We start from the raw sequence: 23,090 nt of genomic DNA, 5'->3' as shown, positions 1-23,090 counted from the left end.
TGCAGCCCGCTGACGACGACCCGGAGTAGTTAGGAGGATCCCAGGCAGGAGGCCTGCGCCTCGTTCGATCTGTATCCCAGTTTGTGCTAGCCTTCTTAAGGCAATCTTGTTTAACTTATGTCTGTACTCAGATATTGTTGCTTCCGCTGACTCGTCTATGATCGAGCACTTGTATTCGAGCCCTCGAGGCCCCTGGCTTGTATTATGATGCTTGTATGACTTATTTATATTTTAGAGTTGTGTTGTGATATCTTTCCGTGAGTCCCTGATCTTGATCGTACACATTTGCGTGCATGATTAGTGTACGGTCAAATCGGGGGCGTCACAAGTTTAGACATTTGCTTAGAGGTCATATCTGCTTGATCTTACCACTAAGTAGTGTATTGTTTTGCGAACTGGGTGTAGCTCAGATGGTTAGGTTCCTTGTGGTGAAATCAAACCAGGGTTCAAGTCCTAGACTTGGCACTGGTGCTCCCATTTTTCTGAATCTATTTCAAACTTTTTGGCGACGTTCGGTAGGTGGTAGAATATATTCCCGTCAACTACGAAGACGTCTGTGGTGATTTCGTCGATCTCTCATAAGGGTAGGCTGTGTATACGTGTGTTTATAAAGATGAGTGTATATGCATGTATATGAACGCTTGCGTATGTACTGTGTTTGTTAAAAAAATTGTATTGTTTTGCCTTTGCCTCTATTTTCTTTTTTAAGGAAATGGCCTTCATGGCTAGCTTTATTAATCAAATAAAACTTACATGGTCCTTTAAAAAATTACGAATAAAATCAGGTGGTGAATCAATCCAAACAGAATGATTGTTTGCACTGCCCCAGCGAGCTAGCTCATGAGCAACGACGTTTGACCCTCTATTACAATGCTCGATAGTAATCTTCCTAAAATCGCCAAGTAAATTCCTGCAATCTTCCAAAGAGGGCCAGCCACCATAGATTGCCCACCATTCTGCAGAATAGCATCTACCACCATGATGTTACCCATCCTTATCAAGACATTGTTGCACCCTAGAGTTTGCCTCTAAACATATTTTTTTATTTAGAATCCGTTTGCCTCTAAACGTAATAAGTGGCACGAGCACTGTTTTCGGAACTTATGTATTGTCGCTAATAATAATTTGTGCGAGTTGGTTGGGGTTAGAGGAGACCCAGGCCCGGCGCCCCGGCCTCGCTAGCTACCACCGATTCTTTCCTGCCTGGCCCGGGTCAAAGGGGGACGGTGGGCCCTCCCGACGTGGCCGTATCCAATCGCCTCGGCCCCCCACCCCGCACGTGCTCTGCTTGCAGAGGCATTTCTCTCTTCTTCCTTGGGAAACAGAGTCGTTGCCTCCTTGAATTTTGAACGCAGGAGGAAAAGCTTCTTTCCCTCTCATTCTCATCAAAAGGAAAAAAGAGACAGAGGAGGAAAAGCTTCTGTTCTTTTCGATGATCACGAACGTACGAAACGTTCTTTCAGTGTCCGCCGGGTCCATCGGTGTTCACCACCTGCTCAGGCTCAGCGGCGTCCCATGTTTTCTTTTTGCTCCCAGTTTCTTTTGCGCGTGGGACTTCCCGTGGAAACATCTGTTATTTTATCCCTTCAGTATCCGTCGATGCATTCCTCCATACGTCTGACCTAAGAATTTGGGGACCGACTATGTACAGGCTGCCTGGAAAAACAATATAATTTATTTTTGCCCTAACTCCTTCCTCTCTCCGCTGCCTCCCATGGTGTTACCGTGCACCTCGCTGCCCTGCCCTTCGGAGCCACCACCTCAACTGAATTGTTGTCACCCTAGCAATGCCCCCCCCCCCCCCCCCCCAACAGACACACACCCTTCTTCTCCGACGTCGGCAACCTACCCGGGACCCCGAATCGTCGACCCCTCCCCCCCCCCCCCCCCCCCCACCCACGGGCGCATCGCGGCCAGTTTCAGCTTGAGTTTGGCCGATTTTGTGTACACATTTTTCCCGATAAAGGGCGTTTTTATTATCTCAAAATGTAGCATCAAGCGGATATAAATCATTATGAGTAACACCCGGCATCTGCATAATTAAGATGCACACAGTCAAACCCCAAAAGTCTGACAATAAGAAATAAAACAACCGCTCGTTTAGCATAGACCACGTATGTACGCAAGTTTATACACCAAAAAATAATCTGCAAAGGAGAAGCATTTTTGTTATTAAAAATCAAATCATTTCTACATAATCAAAACGATCAAATTAAGACATACTCCCTCCGTAAACTAATATAAGAGTGTTTAGATCACTATTTTAGTATTCTAAACACTCTTATATTAGTTTATAGAGGGAGTACACTCCCACCCTTATTAGCGTTTTAAACCTATTTTAGAATCAGCAAATGGATGAAATTAATAGTGGGGGTACTATCTTAACTTTGCAGGAAGACCCCGCAGAACATGCATCCAGCAAGGGAGCTAATTTTTATTTTTCCTAAACTGAGCTAGGAAGCTAATTGGGCACAGTTAAGCAGTGCATGGCGCCGCACTAGCAGTGCACGCGCATGCGTGAGATATACATGACTACAACAAGTAAGCTATAGTAGCACTCCAGGTAGAGGTAGGGGCCGGGCAGCGTAATACTGTAGTTACACGTACACTGGCATGCATATGCATGCAGCAGCGATCGAGATATACACATATATATGCACCACTACAGCACCAGTAACATATCCATATATGATAGTATATCCCTTTTTTTGCGGGAAACCATCTATGATATGATATGATATGTCCATGCCACTATATACCGCGGTGAAAGCTACAGCTGCTAGCCGGAGACGGAGGAAATTAGCCAGCGCGTGGGAACACAGGAGGCCTTGATGCAGCATGCTAAAAACACATCGATCGATCGTTCGTTCGTCGTCGACCTAGCCAGCCAGCTTGTCGCTCACGACCCCGGGTTGGTACGGGCTCAGCGTCACCGGCACATTTTCTATCTCCTCCCCCTTATATCCTTGCCCTCTTCCCGGGGTAACTCCCGGCCGGTATTTCACACCCACCAGTTTGACGTACACGCAGACTCGGCTCCAGCCAGCGAGCGAGCAGCCTCTAGCGTGTGCGCGTGTTCATCTTCCCCGGCCGGCGCGCCGGTTCCTCTCCTCTTGTGGTGCACCGCGGGCTGGGGTTATCTAGGGTTTTATACCTCGTGCCGTGTTGGTTGATCGGCCGCTTGGTGATTAGATGGAAGGATCAGGAGGAGGAGGAGGGGGAGGGGGCGCGGCGGTGTCGAAGAAGAAGAGCTCCAAGGAGGGGGAGGAGGAGAGCCTGCCGCCGGGGTTCAGGTTCCACCCCACCGACGAGGAGCTCATCACCTACTACCTCCGCGGCAAGATCGCCGACGCCGGCTTCACGGCCAGGGCCATCACCGAGGTTGACCTCAACAAGTGCGAGCCATGGGATCTCCCAGGTAACTAACTACTCAGTCAGAAATGTTCTTGAGCTAGCTAGCGCACGTCAGTGCATGCGTCCGTCTATGCATGTATGCACGACCAGTTCCGTTCCTTCGACGGGTGTTTCCATGGTTTTGTTTTTCTCCCCTACCAAGCAGCATGCATAAGCTGTGCTCTTTTAAAAGAAAAATTGACTAGACTTCATACGCGCGTCGATCATGTTTTTCAAAAGCTATATAAAAGCCATAAATCACCCAGCGTTTTTCCTCGAGAGCATATGTGAAGGAGGACTTCATGCATAGATAAATTAATCAAGAATGGTGGATTCTTACAAGTTTAGAAAATATGTTGTAGAAATTTTGGTTGAACACAATATATTTAGATATTTAAAAGTTAAAACCTTCATGCTTTGTGATGTCGTCTCAAGATTATATGTGTCCCTCTCTCATGGTTTCTTTTTTTGGATAATGGAAAAAGACAAATCCCCCAACTTCTGCACTTAAAATGAGGGGAACAGGATTTGCGGCTATCTGGTAGTTAGAAACTATTACCATCTAACAATTAATTGGATGTTTGCATGGTTAAATAAATAAATTAAGGAGGGTGGATTCTTACGAAGTTTTACAAATTTAGAAAAAAATATATTGTAGAATTGTTTTTTAACACGATATATTGTACAAACTAAGCTTCTATTGTTAGTTAACATGCACCCTTCAATTTGTTGTCCTTTGATACGATTTGTTTGGTTAGCTTCTAGCACGATGATACCATCAACTGTATGATAATACATGAATGAATATGCTCTTTTGTTTTATTTTGTTTTGCTTTATCGACTCAAGATTAATTGTATGTCTCCTTCTCAGACAACTTCCCCAACTTCTGCACTTAAAATGAGCAGAACCCTACTAGTAGTTGTATAGTTAGAAACTATTACTAGCAAACAATTAACTGGAAGATCTATTCTCTCCATGTATGCATACACCTAGAATTACGAAAGAGTGCTTTTTCAGTTGTGTTATTATAAAATAGCTTCATGTATGTAACATGTACTCCAAACTAACAATTGTATGTGTATGATCAATCGATTGAAATCCAGAGAAGGCGAAAATGGGAGAAAAAGAGTGGTACTTCTTCAGCCTAAGGGATCGCAAGTACCCGACCGGCGTGCGAACAAACCGTGCAACTAATGCTGGCTACTGGAAGACTACGGGGAAAGATAAGGAGATATTCACCGGGCAACCGCCATCCACACAAGAGCTAGTTGGGATGAAGAAAACCCTAGTCTTCTACAAGGGGAGGGCTCCAAGAGGCGAGAAGAGCAACTGGGTCATGCACGAGTATCGCCTCCACCTGAAGCCGGCCTCCAAATCAAACAAGGTATACATGACATCCCTCAAATTTTTCTTGCGGAATTTTCATAATTTGCGCTAAGCGATTGCATGATTAACTAAAATGACCGAATTTTTCATTTTAACTTGAACTCGATCAATTAATGTTTCTAGGATGAATGGGTGGTGTGCCGCATCTTCGCCAAGAGCCCGGGGGTGAAGAAGTACCCGTCGAGCACCAACGCGCACTCCCGGTCCCACCACCACCCGTACACGCTGGACATGGTCCCGCAGTTCCTCCCGACGCTGCTGGGGCACGACCTGTTCGGCGGCGGCCGCGGGCACCACCACCCGTACATGACCCCCGCCGACCTGGCGGAGCTCTCGCGCTTCGCCAGGGGCACGCCGGGGCTGCACCCGCACATCCAGCCGCACCCCGCCGCCGCCGGGTACCTCAACCCGCCGGGCCCCTTCACGCTCTCCAGCCTCAACCTCAACCTCGGGGGCCCGTCGCCGCAGCACGTCCTCCACCACGCCATGCCGATGCCGATGGGCCAGCAGCAGCAGCAGGCGGGCGGTGCCAATGGCCAGGCGATGACGATGGAGCAGCACATGGCCGCGGGGCTCGGCGGCATCCCGGCCGCCGGAGGGGACGGCGGCGGGTTCGGCGGAGAGGGGCATGCGGCAGGGGGTGCTGGCATGAGGTACCAGAACCTGGACGTAGATCAGATGGTGGAGAGGTACTGGCCTGGTAGCTACTGATGAGTGTACGTAGGTTGTGTACGTGAGACGCCTGGGGTGTCAGGCGATTGTTGACTACGTAGGAGCAGGGCGGTTTGAGTGGTGTTTAATCTAGTCTCTTCGTTGTATCATCCATCATCTTCTCTGTCGGTTGTTCTTTGAGCATTTCAGGTTAGCTTTGGTCGCCCGCCTTGTACACAGACCGTTTGCCTTACCTAACTGCGCGCTTGTATACATTCAGGATCAGCAGTGAGTTTATAAATAGTACTGGTATACTTGTTACGCGCGTCTGTGCCAAAGTTAAACGTGCCTGTTGTGGATTTCTGAAATCGATTTGTTATTTCGGAGTTCACCACGAATTCGGGCCTCAATGGAGACAACCTAGTGACAGAGCCCTCCCGATCCCCTCCCTCCTCGACCCTCTCCTCGAGCCGCCGCAGCCCCTCTCCTCGATCCCCTCCCTCCTGATCCGATCTAGAGCTTCGAGCCGCCGCTGCCCGTCTCCTCGCCGCGGCCGGAGCTCCGCGGTGCAAAGCCCAGGTGGGGGATGATGGCGGCGGCGGGGCCTTCCTCTACCACGACTCCGAGATGCGGTTGCGGTGGCGATCCACAAGGGTGCCCTGGACGTGTGCGTTGTCCGGTGTCGACGACGCAACATTGAGGGCCCCTCCGCCGTTGATGGCTCACCCAGGCGGGGCGGCGGTTCCGGGCGGGGGTGTGGCTCCAGTTATGCGGTTTCCCTACGGCAAACATCTCCTACGGGCATGTTGGATGACGGGGGAGGTTGATCCGGTGGTCCAGACAGGGATGGCGTGAATTTGCCAACGAAAGCATGGTTCAGCCTCGGACAGAACCGTCACCGGAGGCACCCGTGGGCGTCGTTACCTCGTTCGAGGTGTTATGGGGCGATTCGCGTTCCTGTGTGCTCCAGGGAAACCCTTTTCTGTTCGTGCGTCATCACCCCATGGGGCATCATCTTTGGGGTTGTACATCAGTCGAAGGGACAAGTGTTTGGCTTGGTGTGTGGGCTCAGATCTCCGTATCGACGACGGCGAGTCTTGACGACAATGTGCAGCGGAGCCTCAATGCTGGATACCGTTTAATGGATGCGCGTAGGAGGTTGGCGTTGTCCGACATCGTCGACGGCATAAGGGTCTAGCAAGATCAGTGTATTTATTGCTCCTAAAGATGGGATTGCAAAAAAGGACGGACAGATTCTACAATGTGTGCATGCGGTGCCCGCTGAAGGTCTGCTAAACCGGTTGATGCTCCTAACTAGCCGTCGGGTAGGCCACCAAATTTTTTGATGTGCGTGACACAAGATCAGGGCACATCATCAATCTTGTAGGTAGGGTAACAGTTTTCACCAAAAAGATGGCTTTGGATTGATCTATGTATTTATTTTATAAGGTCATGTTGAATAATGCAATAAAGAGGACACATCATCAATCTTGTTTTTAAAAGATGGTTTTGGATTGATTTATGTATTTATTTTATAAAGTCATGTTGAATAATGCAATAAAGATGGTTGTGTGCATCGCAAAGGCCAGGAGTAATCCTCCTTTTTGAAAAAAAAATGGAGACAACCTAGTACACTACTCCAGCGTACAGCGACGTTGAATAGTTTTAATCTGAACTTTCAGTGACAAGGAATGGTACGTACGTTAGGAAGTTGTGAGCACGGATTACCCCAAGTACACTCAAAACACGCTAACAGCTGCAAAAGTGTCCACTAAAACGAATATCTGCAGATTTAACCTCGTAATCGCTACTCAGCAACGTGATCGCACAGAAACGGCCGCTACAATACATGGGGGCCAAAATGGAGACACGGTTTGCGTGCAGTATAACTCAGGGTATATATTACACATGATTTAACCAGGACCAGGCGTCTCCTAATTTGTATCCAGCAGACTCGTCAGTGAATGAATAATGCCTCATCGTACTTGATCTGCACAAGTACAAAGAGAGTTCAACGGCCCGGTACAAACTGGCATGTGAATGATTTAGTACTTGCTTCAAAGTTGTATGGAACAATTCAATATTCAAAGTATTTAATCAAGGCTCAAGATAAACATGTCCTGTTGTAGTATCAAATACCAATTAAAAACTTATGTACTTCAATATTCTTGTGAAAATAAGAGGACTGTTCCTTTGACCCAAACCTTTTGATGCCAACAAAGAAGGCCTAGATAGTGTGGGGTTTGGATCAGATGTTACTGCTAACAAAGGAAGAATGTGGTACCTTCAACTACAGTGCTGCAGAACATAGGCAAACAGTCTACGGTCTACTTGTCCGCATGTCGGCGCTTGTGTCTCCTATGGCCATTGACCAAAACTTTGCCCTTGTCACTCCGTGGGATTTTCTTCTTCTTGGTGATGCTGCATGAAAAATGGAAGGTTTCAGATCGAACAAGTACAGTCACAATTCACCTAAAGCCATGCCAAGCAACTATTTTAGCTGAAGCGTTTTAAATACACTACTGACCAGAAGACTTCTGTTAGGAGTATGTACAAAACATATACGGGCATAAGGAGCCAAGCAGCAGCCTACCAAGAGAGATAAGATATTTTAGACCATCTTATTTTAATCAGTAGAAACACATGTTATAAATTGACAGTTCAGTTTGTGCTTACCAGAAACCACACCAACTCTCCATTCGCAAATTGTTTTAATAATTCATGTTGGTGCATGTAATCCAAGATAGTTACCTGAGCCTGAAAAGGAAAATTGCTTAGATTATTGGATCCATGACTTGGATCTTCAGGCCATTTTACCGCAGTTGCTTATAGCACTCAGCAGTAGTAGTAGCATACAAAAAGTAGTGTCAAAAAACGTCTTATATTTTGATATGGACGGAGTACGTAATAAGTTTCTGGATCAAGACAGTATTTGAACCAACCAATTACCTAAGGTGCACAAAGTTTATATTTATTTTTTGAAAAAATGTAAAAAAATCCAAGAATTGATAGAAAAGGAGTTTAATTACAAGCCTCCCGCACCAGTCACACGCGACCTACAGCAGGGCAAGTGGCAGCCCACAGCTGCTTAAGCCAAAACCCAGGCCCTAGCTTCAGTTTTGATGGCATCCAAGAACTGTGCAAGGTTGGGGTGCACGCCCTTGGGGGAGGAACAAGAGGGAGGGCGTATCTCCAAGAAATACTGGTAGGCCAGTACTCCCTCTGTATCAAAATGACTTTTTTTGACACTGCCATAGTGTCAAAAACAGAGGGAGTAGTATTTACCAAATAACCATACAGAAGGCCAAAGTGACATTATTAAACTATAACTAACTGTGAAGTTATATAGGTCTAAAAAATCTCATTAGATTGATTGACGAAATAATTCTATTAGATGGCTACAAAATTTACCGACGATACAGTGCAATATTCAGCAGAGAAAAATGCAGATACAGTGCTCAAGGATTATATAAGAATATATGAAATAAGATCACCTAAAAACAGCCCTACAAATTCAGCCAAGTGTTCAATAACTCAAAACAATAAAATTAACAATAACAGAAGCATAAAATGTCTAAAACAACAAAGCATTAATATTTAACTGGAACTGAGAAGCTGGAATACTTGAGATAACAAGAAAATTTAAGAGAAGAAATACCTGCTGATGGTATAAACTAGCTGTCTCGCGAAGCTTTTCATATTCCTGGCCTGCCTTTTCAGTGTAAGGCTTCAGGGTGATTTTAAGTTTGTCAACATGTGGTTTAGTGGCCTTAGCAACTTGATCAATATAAGGTTTGGATAACTTCTTGGCTTCCTGAAAAAATATAATCAAGTGACATCAATTCACTACAATGACAACACTATGGGCTAAGTGTAATTGCTAAACAAAGGGGATCTAGTGTACCTGGAAATAGGGATCAGCAAGCTCATGTGCTTTCACAACATGAGGTGAGATAGCATCCTTTGATGCTTGATAAAGCTCTACTGATTTTGCTGAGACCATTTGCACATAAGGTTCCGCATTTTTCTTTGCCGTAGCCCAATTTTCTTTAATGACAGGAATCCATTTCTTCAAGGATAAAAAAAAGCATTGTTAGTGGAAGTAAATATACAGATGCAAAAACTCAGAAACATCATGTGATACTTGCCTCACATGACATCCATATACAATAAGAATTGGCCATAAACACATGCATATATGATGTGTTTTAACATTTCAAATAAACTCTATGCTTATACAGATTTTCTGACCCACAATCCCAGGAACAAGAATATTACCGCCTTAGCAGTTTCTATATGGGGTTCGGCCCATTCCTTCGCCTGCACTGTTTTTTCTGATGCCTGCAGTGATTTAATTGACAGGTTATAAACAAATACATAATGTGTTCAGCTTGGCATATTTCATAACCTCAATAAAAGCATAAATGAGCTAGGAGGCACCTTTTGCAATAAATTGTTGACAGCAGGTTTTCCATGTTCACTCCAGTGACTTGACATCAACTCCTACATGATAACATGATGAGTGTGTTGCGAAAAAGCAAAGTAAGATGAGGCACAATGCTTAAGTTAACTACTCCACTTATACCATATAGTGAGCTGCATGTGCTGCTAACCAAGGTGGCAACCATGCTCCATGAACCTGCCAAAAAGTAACAATCAGTAAGTTCAAAGCATGTAAAGTGGAAGGATGGATTACACCCATGACAGGCATCGTCGATTCGTCGTCGTCATCATCCTTATCAGGAAGTTCTCAATGTACAAGTCACAAAATGTGCCAGACAACAAAGATGCACAGATACACATCACGCTCAGGTTCAGTGATTAGAAGATAGTATTGTTATCATTATGTAAAATTTCATATAATTTACACCAGGCTGAGCTGGCAACTAAGTTGCATTTGAAATGTGTTTCTGAAAACAACACTGACATACTGCACTAAGAGTGCGGAGCAAATAGGAAAAGGCTAATCCAGTCTAGAATCTGTCATGTCACCTTACTGACATATTCATATGACAGCAGCTACAACAATAGAATGAAAATTACCTCTCCGAGCTGCTCTGATTTTGCTGTTGCTTCTAACTGCACCTTCATCAGCTCCTCCTACAAACACCAAAACAAAGGATTGAGGAGATGCATCACGAAACTGCATAACAAAAATGTAACACTGTAGTTGCATATATCACAAACCTCTGCAGCTTTAAGAGCATTTTTAGTCTTCTGAATCCTAAGCTTTTGCTCGCCGCTTGTCTTTTGAAGCTATTAAAAAAAAACATTATCAACTTGAGGACAGTATTCACCTAACGAAAAAGGTGGATTCAAGGGATATACCCTTGATTCCACCGAAAGTCTTGCAGGACAGCAGGATATGAGCCTTATCCCATTTTTGGTTTCACAATTATAACGTTTTAATAGGGAATGAGGCTCAGCTCTCCCTAAAATTAAGGAGATGATAATATATCATGCAGCCTGTTATATAATACTATGGAAATTCTCACTGTTTTCCAAACATTTTCTTCCCTCAAACAGTATCATCATCAAATACGCTAAAACGTTCCAGATTCTTCTTTAGAATTTACCCTTACTTTTGAGAAGTGTGCTGTAGCAAAGTTTTATATAGCATTGGAATCACATACAAAAATGAAAATAGCAGCATGAACCATCGTTAACCCACTATGAGTCTGACAAAGTATCAATCTCCTTTTTAACCATAACAAATTTATCATGTAATAAATGCAGAAACGGCAACAATGACAACTTAATCGATGACAACACCACAAGAGTTTATCAAAGGATCAAGCAAATACGAGCTTGTCCAAGAATTGTTACCTAAATGAAGAAAAATATAGATGCACATTAGCACAACAGACGACCACAGTCGAATACTTACTCTATCCAGCTTAGCATTCAGCTCTTGCACCTTCTTCTCTGCATCGGTGGCTCTAGCCTCCATGGTCGCCTTTTTGTTATTTTGTGCTTCTATGTCCTTCTTGAGCTTCTCAATCTGGAATAGGCAAGATAAGAAACCACATAATCCTAATTGTTGCACTCAAGTTTTAGACGTTTCATACACCCAATACCTGCTTCTCAAGCTCAATAGCCCGGGCATTGACCTTGCCTGCCTGCTCCTTTGCAGCTATAGATCCCTTTGACTGCATATGCAGTAACAGATGAGCATAATCCCTTTATCAGGGAGCAGGAATATGCTACTCCCTCCGTCCGGAAATACTTGTCGGAGAAATGCATAAAAATGAATGTATCTAGAACTAAAATACATCTAGATACATCCATTCCTCCGACGAGTATTTTCGGACGGAGGGAGTACAATATATTGTCCTTCATGAGATGGGTTACCTGGAGGGAAGTTATCTCATTCTGCAGATTAGCAATGTTCTGTGACATCTCCCCAGTTACCTTTTCCAGTGTTTCGATGCCGCCATCCTTGCTATTCAGCTCCTGTGTCTGCGCCGCAATGCTCGACTCTGCAGGGTGACAATAGCTGCACTGTTTCAGAATGGATCAAGTGGCACAAACATGTTGCAATGGCTAGAGAATGATTTTACTCGAACACAAATTCTCAAGTGACTTGACACCATCTGTTTCACATTGTAACAAGAACTGTTTCGACCAAAGACATGCCCATGGCGAACCTCCAACTGAATCAAACCGGAGTAATTGCGTTCTTAACGCTACAAGCTCCTTCATGCATCTCAATGGTAGTTCAAGCAAGGGGCACTGGTTCCATGGCGAATTCCGGTTAGACTAAATGGCATAACTGGCTCTCCATTCAGCGACAAACGAAAAACGTAGGACTGGAGGAGCAACAACGAAGCTATTGCCCAACATTGCCACCAATTAGCCTGAAGAATTTCCCTTAGCCTGAAGAATTTCCTCTAGCCTGCATCTATCGATCCCTATTCAGCGGCCTTAACACAATCTCTCTAAGCCACCGACCAATATGTCCACTAATTACCAAATCCTTCCCCTATCTCGTCAAATCGCAGAAGCGCCTAGTTCGCCAGACCAAATCGCCCCCAAAACCCTAGCAAACCCCAGCGAAGCCGCTCGAAGCAGCACCAGAAATCCCAACCAACCACACCCACCCTCCCCCGAACCGAATCGAGCGGAGCAAGACGCACGCACCTAGCGCGGCGACCTTCGCCCTGAGCTGCCCCAGCTCGGCCGCGAGCACCGCCTCCTCCTGGGCCCTCGCCTTCGCCGCGATCTCCTCCGGCTGCACGTCCCCCGCAGCCGCCGCCTCCTGCGCCGCCGCACCGGCGACCGCGAGAAGCAGAACCAGCAGCGCCGCCGCCGCCGCGAGCAGCCCCGGGATCCGCATCTCGCAGATGGTGAAGTGCTCGGGCCCGACGAAGGAAGGAGGAGAGTGATAGAAGTGCTCGCCTCGTAGTCGTAGCCTCGCTCCTCGGAGGCAGCAAGCCCAGATCGTTTTTCAACCGAGTTCAAGAGGCCGCACGTGGGTGCGGCGCTGGCTGCCGTGCCGATGGAGGGGAGGGACAAGGGTGCGCGGCACGCGCCGCGTGCGTCTGGGCTGTACCACTGCCCCGTGGGCCTGAGGATCCCGCTCTTTAGGGCATGTACATGAGGCAGGATAGCCTCGCATGGCATGTAGAATCGGATATCAGGTAAAATAAATTTGAATAACGAAGCGGGATAGGCAAGTGTTTAAAAAAAAGTGTAATCCGGTGTCAAAAGCTGAAAAGGTTGAAGTGAAAAGTAGAGATGCATATGTACTACAGTCTTTATTTTCTACCCCTCTGTCCCAAAATAAGTGTCTCAACCTTAGTACAACTTTACACTCAAGTTAGTACAAAATTGAGACACTTATTTTACGATAGAGGGAATATTTTTTAATGAGGCCCACTAGTGGTAGCTTGCATTGAGAAGAAAAAAATGTAGGTGTCTCAAACTACTTTTTGTCATGGGGCATCTTATCCATATGCCACCATTGTACATGCCCTTACAATCTTTCTGTCAACTTGGTGAGTGATACATTTAGGCCAACTTAAACATGCTGACACGCGGATTTGTTAGTAAGAGCATCTACAACCAGACTTAGACAAATCCGGCCCTCAAACGCCATGTCCTAAAGATATTAAAGGTATAAAAAAATTCTTTAATCATGTTGGTTTCTATAGGAGGTTCATTAAAGACTTATAAAAAATTAGGCATTTTACTAATCTTTTGCAAAGGATGTTTCGTTTGTTTTTATGATGATTGCGTAGAAGCCTTTGAAACACTTAAGACAGTCTTAACTTCTGTACCTATTATTCAAGGAAAAAGTCTAAAATAAACCCTGAACTCGTGGAGAAAAGCTAAATGGAACCCTGAACTCATAATCTCTGAAATCAGCACACTCAACTCACTAATCCCGATCTAAATTAAACCCTGAGACCGTTTTAGAGCAAATATGCTAACGTGGCAGGGATTTGACCAGGATTCTGACTTGTGGGCCACGGAGAGGTTGTGTTGAGCGGTGGACCACGCATTTGGATAGAGAACAGCTCAGATTCCCCTCTCTCTAGGTTTACGGCGACGGGGCGGCGATCTGAGCGTGGTGCAGCGGCGGCGGCGGGGTGGGCGGGTGCGATGTCGGGGTTCTCAGGGGCATCTTCCGCTCCCGGATTCCGTCGAGCTAGCGGAAGGAGGGAGGCTGAGTCGAGGTCGTCGGTGCCATACCGCAAGGGCGCCATGGCGTACAAGCCACCGAAGCTCTACCACTGCAATCCGCGAAGGAAGGCGCCGAGGTGGATATCGTGGAGCCGGCAGAACCCCGGGAGGAGGTACTACGCCTGCGTCCATGCACTGGTGAGCTCCATTTTCCATCTCCTTCCTTTGTTCTTGCAGTGCTCAGTAAATCTGATTCATTCCTTTGTGTTCATTTGATAGAATGGTGGTTGTGGGTTTGTTGAGTGGCATGATGATCCACTGCCCAAGTTTTTTTTTTCTGATTTGATTGGAGATTTAAGAGATGAAGTTTGGAGGCTGAAGGGTGCTAGGACTAAAGATGCTGTTGAAGAGCAAACAATGACTGAAAGTGTGATGTTGGCTCTGCAGGAACAGTTGAAAGAGAAAAGTGTTGAGATAGATGCAGTGAAGACCAAATATAGGACAGTTCTGCTTGTGTTTGCTGTCTTTGTGCTAGGTTTAGTGCTAGGGAAATTTCTAGTGCACTGAAGATGTGGTCAGGTTGATCTTTGTAAGGAGAATGGTTGCTTAGTGTCAGGTGTTTCTGGAACTAAATGTTTGCAAATGTGTCTGGTGTCTTTGTAATAAAGATTTGGTCTGTTGATCCTAGTAATGAAGTATGTGGCCATTGTGGCATTATCATCCAGTTTGTCCATTTTCCTTGTTTCTTTATATTATAATGAGCATGATATGCTGACAGGAGCATCTTTGCAACAACACATAAAGCATTGAAATGTTGAATAATGCCAAATGACCAAATATTGCAGATATTGCAGGCATAATATGTTGATAGGAGCATGATGAAGGAAATATGCCCTAGAGGCAATAATAAAGTTATTATTTATATTTCCTTACATCATGATAAATGTTTATTATTCATGCTAGAATTGTATTAAACCGGAAACTTAGTGCATGTGTGAATATATAGACAAACTAAGTGTCACTAGTATGCCTCTACTTGACTAGCTCGTTGAATCAAAGATGGTTAAGTTTCCTAGCCATAGACATGAGTTGTCATTTGATTAACGAGATCACATCATTAGAGAATGATGTGATTGACTTGACCCATTCTGTTAGCTTAGCACTTGATCATTTAGTATGTTGCTATTGCTTTCTTAATGACTTATACATGTTCCTATGACTATGAGATTATGCAACTCCCGGATACCGGAGGAACACTTTGTGTGCTACCAAACGTCACAACGTAACTGGGTGATTATAAAGGTGCTCTACAGGTGTCTCCGATGGTACTTGTTGAGTTGGCATAGATCGAGATTAGGATTTGTCACTTCGATTGTCGGAGAGGTATCTCTGGGCCCTCTCGGTAATGCACATCACTATAAGCCTTACAAGCAATGCAACTAATGAGTTAGTTGCGGGATGATGCATTAAAGAACGAGTAAAGAGACTTGCCGGTAACGAGACTGAGCTAGGTATTGAGATACCGACGATCGAATCTCGGGCAAGTAACATACCGATGACAAAGGGAACAACGTATGTTGTTATATGGTTTGACCGATGAAGATCTTCATAGAATATGTAGGAACCAATATGAGCATCCAGGTTCCACTATTGGTTATTCATCGGAGACGTGTCTCGGTCATGTCTACATAGTTCTTGAACCCGTAGGGTCCGCACGCTTAAAGTTCGATGACGATCGGTATTATGAGTTTATGTGTTTTGATGTACCGAAGGTAGTTCGGAGTCCCGGATGAGATCGGGGACATGATGAGGAGTCTTAAAATGGTCGAGACGTAAAGATCGATATATTGGACGACTATATTCGGACATCAGAAAGGTTCCGAGTGATTCGGGTATTTATCGAAGTACCGAAGAGTTACGGGAATTCTACCGGGAGTATATGGGCCTTATTGGGCTTTAGGGGAAAGAGGGAGGGGAGGCTGCGCCCCCCCCAAGGCCTAGTCCGAATTGGACTAGGGGGAGGGGCGGCACCCCCTCCTTCTCTTCTCTTTTCCTTTTCCTTCTCTCCTACTCCTACTACATGGAAGGGGAGGAATCCTACTCCCGGTGGGAGTAGGACTCCCCAGGGCGCGCCATAGTAGAGGGCCGGCCCTCCCCCTCCTCCACTCCTTTATATACAGGGGAGGGGGCACCCCATAGATACACAAGTTGATCATTGATCTCTCTTAGCCGTGTGCGGTGCCCCCCTCCACCATAATCCACCTCGGTCATATCGTAGTGGTGCTTAGGCGAAGCCCTGCGTCGGTAGCTTCATCAACATCGTCACCACGCCGTCGTGCCGACGAAGCTCTTCCCCGAAGCTCTACTGGATTGTGAGTTCGCGGGACATCAACGAGCTGAACGTGTGCTGAACGCGGAGGTGTCGTACGTTCGGTACTGAGGACCGGTCGATCGTGAAGACGTACGACTACATCAACCGCGTTGTCATAACGCTTCTGCTTACGGTCTACGAGGGTACGTAGACGACACTCTCCCCTCTTGTTGCTATGCATCACCATGATCTTGCGTGTGTGTAGGATTTTTTTTGGAATTACTACGTTCCCCAACAGTGGCATCTGATCCAGGTTTATGCGTAGATGTTATATGCACAAGTAGAACACAAGTGAGTTGTGAGCGATACAAGTCATACTGCTTACCAGCATGTCATACTTTGGTTCGGCGGTATTGTTGGATGAAGCGGCCCGGACCGACATTACGCGTACGCTTACGCGAGACTGATTCTACCGACGTGCTCCGCACACAGGTGGCTGGCGGGTGTCAGTTTCTCCAACTTTAGTTGAATCGAGTGTGACTACGCCTGGTCCTTGTTGAAGGTTAAAACATCAATAACTTGACGAAATATCGTTGTGGTTTTGATGCATAGGTAAGAACGGTTCTTGCTCAGCCCGTAGCAGCCACGTAAAACTTGCAACAACAAAGTAGAGGACGTCTAACTTGTTTTTGCAGGGCATGTTGTGATGTGATATGGTGAAGACATGATGCTATATTTTATTGTATGAGATGATCATGTTTTGTAACGTAGTTATCGGCAATTGGCAGGAGCCATATGGTTGTCGCTTTATTGTATGAAATGCAATCGCCATGTAATTGCTTTACTTTATCACTAAGCGGTAGCGATAGTCGTAGAAGCAATAGTTGGTGAGACGACAACGATGCTACGATGGAGATCAAGGTGTCGCGCCGGTGACAATGGTGATCATGACGGTGCTTTGGAGATGGAGATCAAAAGCACAAGATGATGATGGCCATATCATATCACTTATATTGATTGCATGTGATGTTTATCCTTTATGCATCTTATTCTGCTTTGATTGACGGTAGCATTATAAGATGATCTCTCACTAAAAATTTCAAGGTACAAGTGTTCTTCCTGAGTATGCACCGTTGCCAAAGTTCGTCGTGCCGAGACACCACGTGATGATCGGGTGTGATAAGCTCAACGTTCTTGTACAACGGGTGCAAGCCAGTTTTGCACACGCAGAATACTCGGGTTAAACTTGACGAGCCTAGCATATGCAGATATGGCTTCGGAACACTGGAGACCGAAAGGTCGAGCGTGAATCATATAGAAGATATGATCAACATAGTGATGTTCACCATTGAAAACTACTCCATCTCACGTGATGATCGGACATGGTTTAGTTGATATGGATCACGTGATCACTTAGATGATTAGAGGGATGTCTATCTAAGTGGGAGTTCTTAAGTAATATGATTAATTGAACTTTAATTTATCATGAACTTAGTCCTGGTAGTATTAGCATATCTATGTTGTAGATCATAGCTCGCAATGTTGCTCCCCATTTATTTTGATATGTTCGTAGAGAAAAACTATGTTGAAAGATGTTAGTAGCAATGATGCGGACTTGGTCCGTGATCTGAGGATTATCCTCATTGCTGCACAGAAGAATTGTGTCCTTGATGCACCGCTAGGTGACGGACCTATTGCAGGAGCATATGCAGACGTTATGAACGTTTGGGAAAGCTTGATATGATGACTACTTGATAGTTTAGTGCACCATGCTTTACGGCTAAGAATCGGGGCTTCAAAGACGTTTTGAACGCCACGGAGCATATGAGATGTTCCAAGAGTTGAAATTAGTATTTCAGACTCATGCCCATGTCGAAAGGTATGAGACCTTTGAGAAGTACTTTGCCTACAAGATGGAGGAGAATAGCTCAGCTAGTGAGCATGGGCTCAGAATGTCTGAGTATTACAATCACTTGAATCAAGTGGGAGTTAATCTTCCAGATAAGATAGTGATTGACAGAGTTCTCTAGTCACTATCACCAAGTTACTAGAACTTTGTGATGAACTAAAATATGCAAGGGATAACGGAAACGATTCCCAATCTCTTCGTGATGCTGAAATCGACGAAGGTAGAAATCAAGAAAAGCATCAAGTGTTGATGGTTGACAAGACCACTGGTTTCAAGAAAAGGGCAAAGGGGAAGAAGGGGAACTTCAAAAGGAATGGCAAGCAAGTTGCTGCTCCCGTGAAGAAGCCCAAAGCTAGACCCAAGCCTGAAACTGAGTGCTTCTACTGCAAAGGAAATGATCACTGGAAGTGGAACTGCCCTAGATACTTGGCGGATAAGAAGGATGGCAAAGTAAACAAAGGTATATTGGATATACATGTTATTGATGTGTACTTTACTAGTGTTTATAGCAACCCCTCGGTATTTGATACTGGTTCAGTTGCTAAAAGTAGTAACTCGAAAACGGGAGTTGCAGAATAAACAGAAACTAGTTAAGGGCGAGGTGACGATGTGTGTTAGAAGTAGTTCCAAGATTGATATGATCATCATCGCACACTCCCTATACTTTCGGGATTAGTGTTGAACCTAAATAAGTGTTATTTGGTGTTTGTGTTGAGCATGAATATGATTTGATCATGTTTATTGCAATACGGTTATTCATTTAAGTTAGAGAATAATTGTTGTTCTGTTTACATGAATAAAACCTTCTATGGTCATACACCCAATGAAAATGGTTTGTTGGATCTCAATCGTAGTGATACACATATTCATAATATTGAAGCCAAAAGATGCAAAGTTAATAATGATAGTGAAACTTATTTGTGGCACTACCGTTTAGGTCATATTAGTGTAAAGCGCATGAAGAAACTCCATGCTGATGGGATTTTGGAATCACTTGATTATGAATCACTTGATGCTTGCGAACCATGCCTTATGGGCAAGATGACTAAGACTCCGTTCTCTGGAACAATGGAGCGAGCAACTGACTTATTGGAAATAATGCATACTGACGTATGCGATCCGATGAGTGCTGAGGCTCGCGGCGGGTATCGTTATTTTCTGACCTTCACAGATGATTTGATCAGATATAGGTATATCTACTTGATGAAACATAAGTCTGAAACATTTGAAAAGTTCATATAATTTCAGAGTGAAGTGAAAAATCATCGTAACAAGAAAATAAAGTTTCTACGATCTGATCATGGAGGAGAATATTTGAGTTACGAGTTTGGTCTTCATTTGAAACAATGCGGAATAGTTTCGCAACTCACGCCACGTGGAACACCAAAGTGTAATGGTGTGTCCGAACATCGTAACCGTACTTTATTAGATATAGTGCAATCTATGATGTCTCTTACCGATTTACCACTATCGTTTTGGGGTTATGCATTAGAGACAGCATTCACGTTAAATAGGGCATCATCTAAATCCGTTGAGATGACACCATATGAACTGTGGTTTGGCAAGAAACCAAAGTTGTTGTTTCTTAAAGTTTGGGGCTGCGATGCTTATGTAAAAAAGCTTCAACCTGATAAGCTTGAACCCAAGTCGGAGAAATGTGTCTTCATAGGATACCCAAAGGAGACAATTGGGTACACCTTCTATCACAGATCCGAAGGCAAGACATTCGTTGCTAAGAATGGATCCTTTCTAGAGAAGGAGTTTCTCTCGAAAGAAGTGAGTGGGAGGAAAGTAGAACTCGATGAGGTAACTATACCTGTTCCCTTATTGGAAAGTAATTCATCACAGCAATCTGTTCCTATGACTCCTACACCAATTAGTGAGGAAGCTAATGATGATGATCATGTAACTTCAGATCAAGTTACTACTGAACCACGTAGGTCAACCAGAGTAAGATCCGCACCAGAGTGGTACGGTAATCCTGTTCTGGAGGTCATGTTACTAGACCATGACGAACCTACGAACTATGAGGAAGCGATGATGAGCCCAGATTCCGCGAAATGGTTTGAGGCCATGAAATCTGAGATGGGATCCATGTATGAGAACTGTTGGGGAACGTAGCAGAAATTCAAAATTTTCTACGCATCACCAAGATCAATCTATGGAGTAATCTAGCAACGAGGGGAAGGGGAGTGCATCTACATACCATTGTAGATCGCGATGCGGAAGCGTTGCAAGAACGCGGATGAGGGAGTCGTACTCGTAGCGATTCAGATAGCGGTTGATTCCGATCTGAGCACCGAAGAACGGTGCCTCCGCGTTCAACACACGTGCAGCCCGGTGACGTCTCCCACGCCTTGATCCAGCAAGGAGAGAGGGAGAGGTTGGGAAGACTCCATCCAGCAGCAGCACGATGGCGTGGTGGTGGTGGAGGAGCGTGGCAATCCCGCAGGGCTTCGCCAAGCACCGCGGGAGAGGAGGAGGAGGGAGAGGGGTAGGGCTGCGCTGAAAGAGAGACGTTCTCCTGTGTTGGGCAGCCCCAAAACCCCAATATATATAGGGGAGGGGGAGGGCTGCGCCCCCATCTAGGGTTTCCCCCCAAAGGGGTGCGGCCAGCCCTAGATGGGGCTTGGGGGGCGGCCAAAGGGGGGGAAAAGAGGGGGGCGCCCCACTAGATGGGCCTTAGGCCCATCTGAGCCTAGGGTTTCCCCCTTCCCCCCTTTCCTGCGCCCTGGGCCTCTTGTGGGGGGGGGCGCACCAGCCCACCTGGGGCTGGTCCCCTCCCACACTTGGCCCACGCAGCCTTCTGGGGCTTGTGGCCCCACTTGGTGGACCCCCGGGACCCTCCCGGTGGTCCCGGTACATTACCGATATCACCCGAAACTTTTCCGGTGACCAAAACAGGACTTCCCATATATAAATCTTTAACTCCGGACCATTCCGGAACTCCTCGTGATGTCCGGGATCTCATTCGGGACTCTGTACAACATTCGGTAACCACGTACATACTTTCCCTATAAACCTAGCGTCATCGAACCTTAAGTGTGTAGACCCTACGGGTTCGGGAACCATGCAGACATGACCGAGACGTTCTCCGGTCAATAACCAACAGCGGGATCTGGATACCCATGTTGGCTTCCACATGTTCCACGATGATCTCATCGGATGAACCACGATGTCGGGGATTCAATCAATCCCGTATTCAATTCCCTTTGTCTATCGGTATGCTACTTGCCCGAGATTCGATCGTCGGTATCTCGATACCTTGTTCAATCTCGTTACCGGCAAGTCTCTTTACTCGTTCCGTAACTCACATCATCCCGTGATCAACTCCTTGGTCACATTGTGCACATTATGATGATGTCCTACCGAGTGGGCCCAGAGATACCTCTCCGTTTACACGGAGTGACAAATCCCAGTCTCGATTCGTGCCAACCCAACAGACACTTTCGGAGATACCTGTAGTGCACCTTTATAGCCACCCAGTTACGTTGTGACGTTTGGTACACCCAAAGCATTCCTACGGTATCCGGGAGTTGCACAATCTCATGGTCTAAGGAAATGATACTTGACATTAGAAAAGCTCTGAGCAAACGAACTACACGATCTTGTGCTAGGCTTAGGATTGGGTCTTGTCCATCACATCATTCTCCTAATGATGTGATCCCGTTATCAACGACATCCAATGTCCATGGTCAGGAAACCGTAACCATCTATTGATCAACGAGCTAGTCAACTAGAGGCTTACTAGGGACATGGTGTTGTCTATGTATCCACACATGTATCTGAGTTTCCTATCAATACAATTCTAGCATGGATAATAAACGATTATCACGAACAAGGAAATATAATAATAACCAATTTATTATTGCCTCTAGGGCATATTTCCAACAAGAACAAAGTGTGGACTTTGGTTGACTTGCCCGATGATCGGCAAGCCATAGAAAATAAATGGATCTTCAAGAGGAAGATGGACGCTGATAGTAGTGTTACTATCTACAAAGCTAGACTTGTCGAAAAAGGTTTTTGACAAAGTTCAAGGTGTTGACTATGATGAGATTTTCTCACTCATAGCGATGCTTAAGTCTGTCCGAATCATGTTAGCAAATTGCCACATTTTATGAAATCTGGAAAATGGATGTCAAAACTACATTCCTTAATGGATTTCTTAAAGAAGAGATGTATATGATGCAACCAGAAGGTTTTGCCGATCCTAAAGTTGCTAACAAAATGTGCAAGCTCCAGTGATCCATCTATGGACTGGTGCAAGCATCTCGGAGTTGGAATATACACTTTGATGAGTTAATCAAAGCATATAGTTTTATACAGACTTGCGGTGAAGCCTGTACTTACAAGAAAGTGAGTGGGAGCACTACAACATTTCTGATAAGTATATGTGAATGACATATTGTTGATCGGAAATAATGTAGAATTTTCTGGAAAGCATAAAGGAGTATTTAAAAGCAGTTTTTCAAAGAAAGGCCTCGATGAAGCTGCTTACATATTGAGCATCAAGATCTATAGAGATAGATCAAGATGCTTGATAAGTTTTTTCAATGAGTACATACCTTGACAAGATTTTGAAGTAGTTCAAAATGGAACAGTGAAAGAAAGAGTTCTTGCCTGTATTACAAGGTGTGAAATTGAGTAAGACTCAAAGCCCGACCACGGCAGAAGATAGAAAGAGAATGAAAGTCATTCCCTATGCCTTAGCCATAGGTTCTATAAAGTATGCCATGCTGTATACCAGATCTATTATATACCCTACACTGAGTTTGGCAAGGGAGTACAATAGTGATCTAGGAGTAGATCAC

At 45.1% G+C, this 23,090-nt stretch overlaps 2 protein-coding genes across 2 annotated transcripts; one reads left to right on the top strand and one right to left on the bottom strand.

Annotated features, from left to right (window-relative positions):
• The first annotated feature begins 2,991 nt into the window (after positions 1-2,991).
• LOC109772272 (NAC domain-containing protein 4) lies at positions 2,992-5,752 on the top strand. Its single transcript, XM_020330957.4, has 3 exons — positions 2,992-3,418; positions 4,498-4,778; positions 4,904-5,752. Exons 1-3 carry the CDS (start codon positions 3,193-3,195, stop codon positions 5,489-5,491), a joined length of 1,095 nt encoding a protein of 364 aa, XP_020186546.1. The 5' UTR covers positions 2,992-3,192; the 3' UTR covers positions 5,492-5,752.
• A 1,429-nt stretch (positions 5,753-7,181) lies between these two features.
• LOC109772270 (uncharacterized) lies at positions 7,182-12,991 on the bottom strand. Its single transcript, XM_020330956.4, has 15 exons — positions 12,572-12,991; positions 11,783-11,910; positions 11,509-11,580; positions 11,319-11,432; positions 10,619-10,687; positions 10,475-10,531; positions 10,017-10,070; positions 9,872-9,934; positions 9,710-9,772; positions 9,336-9,500; positions 9,090-9,245; positions 8,108-8,188; positions 7,959-8,020; positions 7,716-7,852; positions 7,182-7,421 (listed from the first exon to the last, which is right to left on the bottom strand). The coding sequence occupies exons 1-14, from the start codon at positions 12,765-12,767 to the stop codon at positions 7,759-7,761; spliced, it is 1,374 nt and encodes a 457-aa protein (XP_020186545.1). The 5' UTR covers positions 12,768-12,991; the 3' UTR covers positions 7,182-7,421; positions 7,716-7,758.
• Between the last annotated feature and the right edge of the window lie 10,099 nt (positions 12,992-23,090).

Source organism: Aegilops tauschii, chromosome 5, assembly GCF_002575655.3.
Source record: "Aegilops tauschii subsp. strangulata cultivar AL8/78 chromosome 5, Aet v6.0, whole genome shotgun sequence".
Lineage (NCBI taxonomy): Eukaryota > Viridiplantae > Streptophyta > Magnoliopsida > Poales > Poaceae > Aegilops > Aegilops tauschii.
Note: the sequence above shows the minus strand (reverse complement) of the source record. Positions and strands in the feature narration are given on the sequence as shown.